We start from the raw sequence: 14,204 nt of genomic DNA on the forward strand, positions 1-14,204 counted from the left end.
GAGATGCCACTCTGCATCCCAGAGCTTCCAGCTAGCAAGACAAAATCATGATAACCAGCTGGACAAGGAAACAATGGACAAATAATAACTATCAGGAACTTAGCTTTTGCTGGAGAAGACAGGTCACCAGAAAGATCCAAGAGCGAACTGAACCAATGCAGGAACATTGACAGCTGGCATGGAGTAACGATCTGAGTGGAGTTAAATAGAGCAGCCAACTAAAGGATAAACCACGTCACCTGTGTAAGGAACCTCAGAAGCAGCAGCTTCACTCACAGCCACCAGAGGGAGTCCATGGACAGAACTCGCCGAAGTACCATTCACGACCACAGGAGGGAGTTCGACAACAGAATTCACAACAGCCCGCGCCGCTTTTTGCAGTTTTTTTTAAAAACTAAACGCTCATTAAGGCCTCTTTCACACTTGCGTCGGTACGGGTCCGTCGCTAAGCATCGGGCCGACATACCGACGCACGTTGTGAAATTTGTGCCCCGACTTGGGCTGCGGATGCAGTTTTTCAACGCATCCGCTGCCCATTCTGAAGTCCAGCGAGGAGGGTGTTGTGAGTTCTGTTTTTGGGCTCCCTCTGGTGGTTACTGATGGTACTGGGTGATTTGTGTTCTGCTGTCTCTGGTGTCCACCTGTTCTATTAAGATTTGGGAGTTTCCTATTTAACCGGGCTTTCTTGTCATTTCCCCGCCGGCTATCAAGGTTATCAGAGTGTTTTGTTACCTCAGCTTCTGGCTTCAGTAATCTTCAGGACAAGCTAAGTTTTTGATTTTCTTGTTCCACGTTTTTGATTTATTTTTGTCTTGTCCAGCTTGCATATAATTGTTTCTTTGCTGCTGGTTGCTCTAGCGGGCTGTAATTGCTCCTCATGTTCCATGAGTTGGAACATGAGTTCAAGTAATTACAGGATGGTTTTTTGAAGGGTTTTTTGCTGACCGCGCAGTTTACTTTTGTATCCTCTGCTATCTAGTTTTAGCGGGCCTCATTTTGCTGAATCTGATTTCATACTGTGTATGTGCCTTCCTCTCATTTCACCGTCATTATATGTGGGGGGCTGCTATTTCTGTGGGGTATTTCTCTGGAGGCAAGAGAGGTCTGTGTTTCTTCTAATAGGGGAAGTTAGATCTTCGGCTGGTGCGAGACGTCTAGGATCAACGTAGGCACGTTCCCCGGCTATTGTTATTTGTGTGTTCAGGTTTAGGGTCGCGGTCAGCTCAGGTTCCATCACCCTAGAGCTCGTTGGTGCTTGTCCTTTTGTGATTCCCTGCCATTGGAATCATGACAGGAGGGGACGGAGTTTTGGCCGCGCATGCGATGTAGAAAATGGCGGATGTGACGGAAAAAAAACGTTCACTTGAACGGTTTTTTTGTGCCGACGGTCCGCCAAAACACGACTGATCCGTTGCACGACGGACGCTATGTGTGGCCATCCGTCGCTAATACAACTCTATGGGTGAAAAACGCATTCTGCGAGCACATTTGCAGGATCCGTTTTTTTTTTCCCGTTGCACGACGGACGCTATGTGTGGCCATCCGTCGCTAATACAACTCTATGGGTGAAAAACGCATTCTGCGAGCACATTTGCAGGATCCGTTTTTTTTTTTCCGTTGCACGACGGACGCTATGTGTGGCCATCCGTCGCTAATACAACTCTATGGGTGAAAAACGCATTCTGCGAGCACATTTGCAGGATCCATTTTTTTTTCCCAAAAACTACGGATTGCGACGGATTGCTAAAAACGCAAGTGTGAAAGTAGCCTTAGAAACATCGGCCTTTCTATTATATATCTATGGATATATCCATCTATAGATATATTTATAGATAGATATATCTATAGATACATCTATCCATATATCTGGCTGCTTTCACACATCAGGTTTTTGCCGTCATGCACAATCCGGCGAGTTTTTTAAAAAAAACTCTCATAGTTGTATTAGTGCCGGATTGCGCCTGATGGCCACACGTTTCATCCGTTCTTTGCCGGATCTGTCAAAAAAGCTGTCTCCACACAGTGACGGATCTGGCAAAAAACGGATGAAACTGAGATGTGAAATGATGAATCCGGCCTCCGAATCCGTTTTTTCATGCATGTTTCCATTCAAATCATGCACATTTTCCTTTTATTTTCCAAAACCGCTATGTCATCATCTCGCGAGACCGCAATGCACTCGAGACCGGAGCGCACGAGGAGAGTCGGTAACCGCTTCGCTTGGATCCGGGGGCTCCGGAAGGTGAGCATATTACTATTTTTTATTTTAATTCTTTTTTTTAACAGGAATATGATGCCCACATTGCTATATACTACATGGGCTGTGCAATATACTACATGGGCTGTGCAATATACTACATGGGCTGTGCAATATACTACATGGGTTGTGCAATATACTACGTGGGCTGTGCTTTATACTACGTGGGCTGGGCAATATACTGCGTGGCTGGGCAATATACTGCGTGGCTGGGCAATATACTGCGTGGCTGGGCAATATACTACGTGGCTGGGCAATATACTACGTGGCTGGGCAATATACTACATGGCTGGGCAATATACTACGTGGCTGGGCAATGTACTACGTGGCTGGGCAGTGTACTACGTGGCTGGGCAGTGTACTACGTGGCTGGGCAGTGTACTGCGTGGCTGGGCAGTGTACTGCGTGGCTGGGCAGTGTACTGCGTGGCTGGGCAGTGTACTGCGTGGCTGGGCAGTGTACTGCGTGGCTGGGCAGTGTACTGCGTGGCTGGGCAGTGTACTGCGTGGCTGGGCAGTGTACTGCGTGGCTGTGCTATTTATTACGTGGATATGCATATTCTAGAATACCCGATGCGTTAGGATCGGGCCACCATCTAGTATTGTATAGCCAGAAAGGCCTCACAGACAGCTGCGGGCTGATATTCATAGCCTAGAGAGGGGCCATGGATATTGCCAACCACCCCTCACCACCCCTCTCCCCCCGGCTACAAATACCAGTTTGCAGCCACCCCAGAAATGGCACATCTGTAAGATGCGCCAATTCCGGCACTTAGCCCCTCTCTTCCCACTCCCGTGTAGTGGTGGGATATGGGGTAATTGTATTGTACAATTGCTATTGTAAGGTGACATTAAGCCATGTTAATAACGGAGAGGCGTCTTGACGCCTATCCATTATTAATCCAATAGTAATAAAGGATTAATAAAACACACATTAGGAAAAAAGTATTTTAATATTCTTCATTTAACCATACTTACCATACTTCAGCGCCTGCAAAAATTGTAAAATAATAAACCGTATACTACCTGTCAGCCATAGTCAAATTAATATCGAGTGTCCCACGACGATCTCCCCTATAGAACAGTGACATCGGGTGATGTCACTGCTCTATAGGACCCTCAGTGACACACTGACAGGAGACAATGGCTCCTGCAGTGCATCACTGAGGTTACTATAGTTCAAAGTCTCACTTTATGGCAATTGCTGCGTGTGAAAATTTCTCACACAGCAATGCCAAAAGTGAGACTAGGGACTATTTTTTTTTTTTTTTACAGCAGCGGAGGAATACAGTGTGGAAGGATACCTTCCTCCTGTCATTGTGTTCCTGGAGCCCCTGGAGAGCTGTCGCATCAGCTGATGCTGCTGCTCTGCACGGAAGATCGTCGTGGGACACTTGTGGATTTCTGCGGACAGGGAGTATATTGGTTGTTTGTTATTTTAGGGTGCACACGTTCAGGAATTTTCGCGATAAAAACGCTATAAAAACGCATAAAAATGCATACATTATGCATCCTATCATTTAGAATGCATTCCGCATTTTTTGTGCACATGATGCATTTTTTTCCGCAAAAAAAAAAAACGCATTCTTGAAAAAGTATCATCATGTTCATTATTTTTGCGGATTTTTTGCGGATTTCCCATTATATTGGAGTGTCTAGAAAAAAACACATAAAATCCCCCAAAATACGCGCAAAAATGCGAAAAAAAACGCATGCAGAATTCCTGCGGAAAACCTCAGGTTTATCTCAGGAAAATTCTGCATGCATTCCGGACGTGTGCATATACCCTTAATCTTTTTTACAGATGACACTGGCTTCGGGGAACAAAGTAACCAGTAATGGTGAGTATGTACTCTGTTTAATGTACTGTATGTATAGCCCGCACAGAGCCCCCGGCAGGCCCGCACAGAGCCCCCGGCAGGCCCGCACAGAGCCCCGGCAGGCCCGCACAGAGCCTCCGGCAGGCCCGCACAGAGCCTCCGGCAGGCCCGCACAGAGCCCGGTAGGCCGCACATTGGTTTCAATGGGGTTCGGCGGTGTTCGATAAACATTCGTCGAACACGTCCCATTTTGACAAACCGAACTCGAACACTAGGGCGGTGGCTCAACACTACTTATGACCCCCTCATTCAGTGCTGACCCACAATGACTGGTTATTGATAGGCAAATCTCTCTGAGCGGTTTCTCTGGAAACGATTGTTTTCAGTTACCGTAAATTGAGTAAAACATTCTAAAATTCCTATTTTGTTAGCCTTAACTATAAATTTAAAGTACAAATAAATATATTACATATCTATTGTAAATGTATGTTAATTCCTTAAAAACCAGAGGTATTTTTTGTTTTGCATTTTCATTTTTTGCTCCCCTCCTTCCGAGAGCCATAACATTTTTATTTTTTGGTCAATATGGCCGTGTGGGGGCTTATTTTTTGCGGAACGAGTTGTACTTTTGAATGACACCATTGGTTTTAACATATCATGTATTGGAAAAAGGGAAAAAAAATTCCAAGTGCGGTGAAATTGCAAAAAGTGCAATCCCACAGTTGTTTTTTGTTTTCCATTTTTACTATGTTCACTAAATGCTAAAAGTGACCGGCCATTATGATTGTCCAGGTCATTACGAGTTCATAGACACTAAACATTTTTAGGTTCTTTTTTTTTCATCTAAGTGGTGACAAAAAAAATTCCATACTTCGTTTTAAAAAAAAATAAATTTCAGCATTTTCCAATACCCGCAGCGTCTCCATTTTTCGTGATCTCTGGTTGGGTGAGGGCTTATTTTTTTGCTTGCCGAGCTGACGTTTTTAATTATGCCATTTTAGTGCAGATACAGTCTATTGATCGCCAGTTATTGCATTTTAATTCAATGTCGTGGCAACAAAAAAAACGTAATTCTGGCATTTTGACTTTTTTTCTCGCTATGCCATTTAGTGATCAGGTTTTTAGTGATCATATCGCCTGTATGTAGCAGAATTGCTCACTTGTTATGCGCGCCGACCACCAGACGGCGCTCACAGTAAACCGGCGGTGACAACCATAGAGGTCTCCAGGAGACCTCTGGTTGTCATGACAACACATCGGTTACCCGCAGTCACCGATGGGCGGATTTCCTGCACGATTGCCAGAAGCGCATGTTAAATACCGCTGTCAGTGTTTGACAGTGGCATTTAATGGGTTAACATCTGCGGATGGATTGCGATTCCACCCACGGCTGTTCCGGGCACATGTCAACCGTTCAAAACAGCTGACATGTGCCGGGAAAGTTGTGGGCTCACCCCCGGAGCTCACATCAAAGGGACATTTACGCCCAATGTCGGAAAAGGGTTAAATACTAGCTGCTGTAACTTAGAACCTTTTTTGTCTAATTTGTGCTCTTTATTTAATATAAATCTTGTTTTGTACTAACTCTTCCATGAAATGTTTTCCTATGCAGATGTTCGATTCCTGCTTAACAACGATAATTTACTCAGGGAAGGTGCTGCTCAGTAAGTATCCGTTTTTTAGTCCGGACACAGTTCTAGTATTTCTATGAACTTGTACTTCAGTGTTGCCTAATTCCTAGTTGGGCGGGCATTTTAGTAAATACAGGTATCCAGACCAGATTTCTTTAGTTCCTAAAACATTTGGAGGTGCCCGAGTCTTCATGATTTGGGATCTGCATGTCACTATATCATTTTTATTTTTTTTTAATTTAAATTGAAACAACTGAGATGCGATTGACGTGTAGATTTTCAGGTTAAATTAAAGGGGTTGAACAAAAATATCATGTGAAACGTTTGAGTTGCATTCATCTACAAAACCTCCTCATTTCAGGCTTTCAAAAGTAATTGGACACATTTTACCATAAATAAAATGTTCATGTTTAACCCCTTAATGACCGCCGATACGTCTTAACTGACCTGAGATATAAGAGAATAGCCTCCCCATACAGGAGACAATCCAGCAGCTGTCAGCTGTACACTATAGCTGACAACTTTCCGCATCAGCCACAATCAGTGTTTGCACCCTTCAAATCTGTTTAACCCCTTAGATGCTGCTGTCAATAGTGACTACATCATATAAATGGTTAACAGTGTGTGGGGGGCTTCCTCTTTTTCCCAATTGGTGCCGTCAGATCATGATTGTGTGGTTCTGATGTTTGCCATGGCAATTCACGACCAAATAGCAGCATCAAAGTCTGACGGCTGTTAAAACCTGTTCAGAAGTTAGCGGCATTTAGGTGGTAAAAAATACACATTTTCATTTCTGTCATACCAGTTTGCATTAATTCCTTAACCCTGCTGTTCTGTTCGGTCTGGGGAGACCTATTTTGAACTTTGGTATTTTTTGGGGTGTTCAAGATGCGGTTCTGAAACTTGTGGTTGATTGACTTAAATGAGGATGGGTCGGTCGGCCACGGGTTTCAGAGCCGCATCTTGAATATTTTAAAGAATATTGAAGTTCAAGGTCGGTCATTTTTGACCAACAGAACAGCAGGGTTAAAATCACCTGAAGGGTAAATAAACTACCTGACTGCAGTTTTTAAAATGGTATAACTGTTAGGGGGTTCCCAATATTTGGGACCCCTAAAGTCACTTCAAACATGGATAGGTCCCTAAAAAAAAAAAAATACATTTTGTAAATTTCCTTGAAAAAATGAAAAATTGCTGCTACATTTTTAAACCTAAAATGCTACCAAAATAAAATAACATTTTACAAATGGTGCTGATGTAAAGCAGAGATGATGGAAATGTTATTTATTAATGTTTTGCTGTGGTATGAGTATCTGGATTAAAGGGATCATCATTCAAAATGTGAAAATTGCTAATTTTTAAACATTTTTCTCAAATTTCTGTTTGTTTGTTTTTTTTTTTATAAATAAACACAAAACATATCGACTTAAATTTACCATTATCATGAAATATAATGTGTCACGAAAAAACAGTCTCAAAATCACTGGGATTTGATGAAGCGTTCCAGAATTCTTACCACATAGTGACACTGGTCAGATTCCAAAAATTTGGCTAAGTCACTAAGGGGTTAATACTTTGTAGAGTCCTTTGAAGGCAACCAATGCTTGATATCTTGAAGCCATGGACGTCACAAAACTGTTTGCTTTTTTGTGATGCTTTTCCAGGCCTTTACTGCAGCTTACTTCAGTTGTTGCTTGTTTGTGGGTCTGTCTACCTTATGTGTTGTCTTAAGCATGTGAAATGCATGCTCCATGGAGTTGAAATCTGGTGATTAACTCTGACATTACAGAATATTCCACTTCTTTGCCTTAAACTCCTGTGTTGCTTTCGCAGGAAGTTTTGAGTAATTTTCCATCTGTAATGTGAAGCGCCGTCCAAACATCCTTGGTGCATTTGGTTGAATCTGAGCAGGTGGTATAGCCTTGTACACTTCAGAATTCATCAGCCTGCTTCTGTCTTCAATCACATCATCCATAAACACTAGTGACCCAGTGCCATGGGAAGCCATGCATGTCCACTGCCTCCACCTTGTTTTACAGAGGGTGTGGTGTGCTTTGGATCATGAGGTGTTCCAAGATTTGTCCATATTTTCTTCTTGGCATCATTCCGGTACAGGCTGATCTTATTTTTATCTGTGCAAAGAATGCTTTTCCAGATTTGGGCTGGCTTCTTTAGATGTTCTTTTGGCAAGTTCCAATGTGACCTTTCTATTTTTAAGGATGAGTAATGGTTTGCAACTTGTGAACCCTCTGTATTTGCTCTCATGACATCTTCTCTTTATGGCAGACCTTGATACTTAAACACCTACTTCCCGGAGAATATTCTTCACTTTGGTGGATGTAGTGAAGTGGTGTTTCTTCACAATGGGAAGGATTCTGTGAACAACCACCACTGTTGTTTTCTGTGAACGTCCAGGCCTTTTTGAGTTCCGAAACTCACCAATGCACTTTTGTTTTGGTGCAGAATGTACCAAGCTGTTGTTTTGACCACTTCTAACATTTCTGCCATTTCTCTGATGGATTTCTTCAGCCTAATGGTCTGTTCCTATTCTGTTGAGAGATCCTTTGAATGCATGTTGTGGGTTCACAGCAACCACTTCAAAATGTAAATGTCACAACTGGCATCAGCTGCAGACCTTTTTCCTGCTATGTTACAGATTTGTGAGAGAATAGCCTATGCAGCCCATTAAAGAGCTTTTGAGATAATTGTGCGATTTCTTTTGGTCCCTTTTAAATAGGTGTAACTCATGAACCCTTATTCAAATTAGGAATTGAATACCCTCATATTAAAGCTGAGAGTCTGCTCTTTAAGCCCATATTGATTATATAACTGTCTCCTGAATAAATACCAATGCTTTTATCCGAAAGTTGTCAGTGACAACCATGAACAAAAAAAGCTTAGAACTAAACATTACCAACACTGCTACTAATAGTCTCTTTGTTTACCAGGTTGGAGTCCTGACTAGCCATTCCCAAACTCTATTCTGTGTACTCTGTCCTAATTCAGAGAGACACTACATTGTGGTATTGGTAAATAAAAACCAAATCCACAGCTAACTGTGCATAGACTGCATTACAGATTGTTCTGGGCTCATCTGTCAGGCTTGTATACAGCCAATAAGCCATCACTCTATAAAAATAACATTTATCAGCCACACTTGGGAGCATTAAATGCACCTTAAGCAGGTGTAAGACCAAATTGAAGTTCAGTTTTGATTTTGTGATTGAGAGACACTTTGTTCTAAATGATTGGAATCATATAAACTTAGCTGGGATGAGGTGAACAAGCATATAGTCGCTGGTCACCTCCTTTTATGTGGGGGGAGAGAGACCGACCGATCAGAACGGCAAATGTGCATGATTTGCATGGGAAATGCTTGGAAAACCAAATCCGGAGGCCGGATTCATAGTTTTACATCTCAGTTTCACACGTTTTTGGCCGGCTCCGTCACTGTGCGCTTTTTTTCGCTGGACAAAAAAAGTTTGTATGGACGTTTTCTCCGTCTGCCGTAAACGACTATTTAGACGGATCCAGCAAAAAACGGATGAAACGTCTGGCCATCAGGCGCTAACACAATTCTATGACAAAAAACGGATCCGTTTTTTCAAAACTTGCCGGATTGTGCCTGAAACGAAAAACCTGATGTGTGAAGTAGCCTAAACTGACCACATTATGGAATAGTGACTACAGAGCTTAAAAAACGTTTTTAGTTATTACTTTCTCGACTCTGTTGCAGAGATATTTGCTTGGAAAGTTCAGGTTATAATTTTAAGCCGAAGATTTTTTTTTTTCCACTGGGGACGTGTACTTCCCCTGCATGAGGTTGATCGATCATAGGCAGGAATATACTGGGGGAAAAAATAAGCACGCACCCATAATAGCTTATAGCAAGTTTTCTATTATGTGAGACACCTAATGACAGACAGTCTGATCTCTTCACTGATCTCACTGCAGAGCCATTTGTGATTGCAAAGGACGAGCAGCAGAGCTGAGTGTAATTACTAATGTTGCTTCAGCCTTCGTTTTGCAGCAGTTAGTGTAGGGCGAGGGGTAGTACAGCGGAGATGACAGATCTTAGCGGAAAGCAGTAGGGATGTTTTGCTGTACTATTTCCCCAACAACCAACTAACTCTCTCTCTCATGTAATCATGCTCATCTTTGTTTCCTGTTAGGCTACGTTCACATTTGCGTTGTGCGCGGCTGGGTGTCAGCTAACTATCACAGCTGACATCCGGCACTATGTTGCTCACGTTGCTCCGAACGTCTCCTCCATCCTCCTCCCTGCAGGTCCCGGATCCAAGATGGCCACGGGGCTCCTTCCGGGTCCTGCAGGGAGGTGGCTTGCAAGTGCCTGCTCAGAGCAGGCCCCGGCAAGCCTCCTGCAGTGCCGGTCAGATCGCTGATCTGACACAGTGCTGGGAAAAGTGTCAGATCAGCGATCTGACACTTTACCATGATGTCCCACACTGGGACAAAGTAAGAAAAATTTTTTTTTTTTTTTTTAGGCAAAAAAACAATGCTTATCATACCGCCGAGCAAAAAGTGGAATAACACGCGATCAAAAAGACGGATTTAAATACATTGTACCGCCGAAAACATCATCTTGTCCCGCAAAAAACGAGCTGCCATACAGCGTCATCAGCGAAAAAATAAAGTTATAGCCCTCAGAATAAAGCGATACAAAAATAATTATTTTTTCTATAAAATAGTTTTTAATGTATAAACGCGCCAAAACATACAAAAATGATATAAATGAGGTATCGCTGTAATCGTACTGACCCGAAGAATAAAACTGCTTTATCAATTTTGCCAAACGCGGAACGATATAAACACCTCCCCCAAAAGAAGTTCATGAATTGCTGGTTTTTGTTCATTCTGCCTAACAAAAATCGGAATAAAAGGCAATCAAAAAAATGTTATGTGCCCGAAAATGATGCCAATAAAAACGTCAACTCGTCCCGCAAAAAACAAGACCTCACATGACTGTGGACCAAAATATGGAAAAATTATAGTTCTCAGTATGTGGTAACGTAAAAAATATTTTTTTGCAATAAAAAGTGTCTTTTAGTGTGTGACAGCTGCCAAACATAAAAACCCGCTATAAATAGGAAATCAAACCCCACCATTATCACCGCCTTAGTTAAGGAAAAATAAAAAAAAATAAAAAAATGTATTTATTTCCATGTTCCCGTTGGGGTTAGAGTTGGGGCTAAAGTTAGGGCTAGGGCTGGGGCTAACGTTGGGGATAGGATTACGTTTACGGTTGGGTTAGGAGTGTGTCAGGGTTAGGGGTATGGTTAGGGGTGGGTTGGGGTTGGGATTAGGGTTAGGGGTGTGGTTAGGGTTGGGATAAGGGTTAGGAGTGTGTTGGGGTTAGGAGTGTGGTTGGGATTAGGTTTAGGGGTGTGTTGGTTAGGGTTGGAGTTAGAATTGGGAGGTTTCCACCTTTTAGGCACACCAGGGGCTCTGCAAAACGCAACATGACGACCGATCTCAATCCATACAATTCTGCGTTGGAAAAAGTAAAACGGTGCTCCTTCACTTCCAAGCTCTGCCGTGCACCCAAACAGGGGTTTACTCCCACATATGGGGTATCTGCGTACTCGGGACAAATTGCACAACAACTTTTGGGGTCTAATTTCTCCTGATACCCTTGGGAAAATACAAAACAGGGGGCTGAAAGATCATTTTTGTGAAGAAAAAAAAAAAAAGTTTTTATTTTTACGGCTCTACATTATAAAGTTCTGTGAAGCACTTGAGGGTTCAAAGTACTCACCACACATCTAGATAAATTCCTTAGGGGGTCTACTTCCCAAAATGGTGTCACTTTGGGGGGTTTCCACTGTTTATGCACATCAGGGGCTCTGCAAATGCAACATGGCGTCCGATCTCAATTTCAGTCAATTTTGCATTGAAAAGTCAAACGGTGCTCGTTCCCATCCGAGCTCTGCCATGCGCCCAAACAGTGGTTTACCCCCACATATGGGGTATCAGCGTACTCAGGACAAATTGAACAAATTGGATCAGAAGTAAATTTTGTGTGAAAAAAAGTTAATGTTCATATTTTTTTTTTTCTTAAAACATTCCAAAAATTCCTGTGAAACACCTGAAGGGTTAATAAACTTCTTGAATGTGATTTTGAGCACCTTGAGGGGTGCAGTTTTTAGATTGGTGTCACACTTGGGTATTTTCTATCATATAGACCCCTCAAAATGACTTCAAATGTGATGTGGTCCCTAAAAAAAAAAAAGTGTTGTAAAAATGAGAAATTGCTGGTCAACTTTTAACCCTTATAGCTCCCTAACAAAAAAAAAATGTTGGTTCCAAAATTGTGCTGATGTAAAGTAGACATGTGGGAAATGTTACTTAAGTATTTTGTGTGACATATCTGTGTGATTTAAGGGCATGAAAATTCATAGTTGGAAAATTGCGAAGTTTTCGTCAAATTTCCATTTTTTGCAGAAATAATGTCAAGGAAATTTTACCACTATCATGAAGTACAATAGGTCACGAGAAAACAATGTCAGAATCACTGGGATCTGTTGAAGCGTTCCAGAGTTATAACCTCATAAAAGGACAGTGGTCAGAATTGTAAAAATTGGCCCGGTCATTAACGTGTAAACAACCCTTGGGGGTAAAGGGGTTAACCCCTTACTGCCATCTGACGGAATGGTACGTCCGATGGCAGTGTCTCCCACTTTGATGTGGGCTCCATCGGTGAGCCCGCATCAAAGCCCGAACATGTCAGCTGTTCTGAACAGCTTACATGTGCCCGCAATAGGCACAGGTGGAATCGTGATTCCCCTGCACTTATTATCTAATTAAATGCCGCTGTCAAACTGACAGCAGCATTTAACAAGTGCATCCGGCCGAAAATGCGTGCATCGGTGGCCCCCATCACATGATTGGGGGTGTCATTGGTGTGTCGGCATGACAACCAGAGGTCTCGTTGAGACCTCTATGGTTGTTGATGCCGGATTGCTGTGAGCGCCACCCTGTGGTCGGCGCTCATAGCAATGCAGTAGTTTTGCTACATAGGGGTGATCTGAGCATCACCTCTATGTAGCTGAGCCGATCAAGTTGTGGCAGCTTCAAGCCTCCCATGGAGGCTATTGAAGTATGCCAAAAGTAAAGAGAAAATGTTTTTAAAAATGAAGAAAAATATAAAAGTTTAAATCACCCCCCTTTTCGCCCCATTTAAAATAAAACCGTAAAAGAAAGTATCAAACCTACACATATCTGGTATCGTTGCTTTCAGAATCGCCCTATCAATAAAAAAAAAATAAATAAAAAAAAAAAAGATTAACCTGATCGCTAAAAGGCGTAGCGAGAAAAAAGTCAAAACGGCAGAATTGCATTTTTTGGTCGCCGTGACATTGCATTAAAGTGCAATAACCAAAATGGTATCATTAAAATTGTCAGCTCGGCACACAAAAAATAAGCCCTCACCCAACCGCAGATCACGAAAAGTGGAGACGCTACGGGTATTGGAAAATTGCGCATTTTAAAAAAAAAAAATTTCTATTTAGCAAGCGCTAAATTTTTTTTCCCACCCCTTTGATAAAAAAAAAAGAACCTAGACATTTTTGCTGTCTATGAACTTGTAATGACCTGGAGAATTTTAATGGCAGGTCGGTTTTAGCATTTAGTGAACCTAGTAAAAAAGCCAAACAAAAAACTAGTGTGGGATTGCATTTTTTTTTTTTTTTTGCAATTTCACGGCACTTGGAATTTTTTTTCCATTTTCTAGTACACGTCATGGTAAAACCAATGGTGTTGTTCAAAAGTACAACTCGTTCTGCAAAAAATAAGCCCTCACATGGCCGTATTGACGGAAAAATGAAAAAGCTATGGCTCTGGGAAGGAGGGGAGCGAAAAACAAAAAAACGCAAAACCGAAAAAAGCTCCGGGGGTTAAAGATTGTGTCAGCTTTGTACAAGAATTGCCATACAAATGGTTCAAGTTAAGGCATGTTTACTGAAATCTAATGATGAAACTTTTAATTTCTCCAAGTTGATTTGTAACATTTTTCTATACCTAGCGCCTTTGCACAATACAACTTGGATCAGTTCACCCCAGTAAAAATTGAAGGCTATGAAGATCAGGTATGTGGCAACTGTTTCCCTGTTTGAGGTGAATATTGTTGCTTTTATCATGATTGGACTTTTTTGCATACAAATCAAGGAGGTGCACAATTTTAGTGTAGTGTTGGGGGGCATTTTTATCTTTTATACTTTAAGGGGCCACAATTAAATGTAAGCTGCTTGTCATACTAATATGGGATTGGTACTCAAGCGGTGGCTAAATTCTCTTTTACATTTTTAGGGTATGTGCGCACGTAAGAATTTCCTGCAGAAAATTCCTTAAGAAAACCAGACATTTTCTGCAAAAAAACACTGCGTTTTTTTTTTCGTGTTTTTACCGCGGGTTTTTTTTCTGGAGCTTTCCCAATGCATTATATAGTGGGAAAAACTAAAAAAAAAAAAACCCCGCAAAA

At 41.9% G+C, this 14,204-nt stretch overlaps 1 protein-coding gene across 1 annotated transcript in view; it reads left to right on the forward strand.

The window, feature by feature from the left end:
• The window catches only part of CAPZA2 (capping actin protein of muscle Z-line subunit alpha 2), a 98,716-nt gene that overhangs the window by 38,619 nt on the left and 45,893 nt on the right, over positions 1–14,204 (forward strand). Inside the window, exons 3-4 of the mRNA XM_069764844.1 lie at positions 5,689–5,740; positions 13,749–13,812. Coding sequence (XP_069620945.1) covers positions 5,689–5,740; positions 13,749–13,812 — 116 coding nt within the window. The remainder of the gene's footprint in view (positions 1–5,688; positions 5,741–13,748; positions 13,813–14,204) is intronic.

Source organism: Ranitomeya imitator, chromosome 4, assembly GCF_032444005.1.
Source record: "Ranitomeya imitator isolate aRanImi1 chromosome 4, aRanImi1.pri, whole genome shotgun sequence".
In the NCBI taxonomy this organism is placed as follows: Eukaryota; Metazoa; Chordata; class Amphibia; order Anura; family Dendrobatidae; genus Ranitomeya; species Ranitomeya imitator.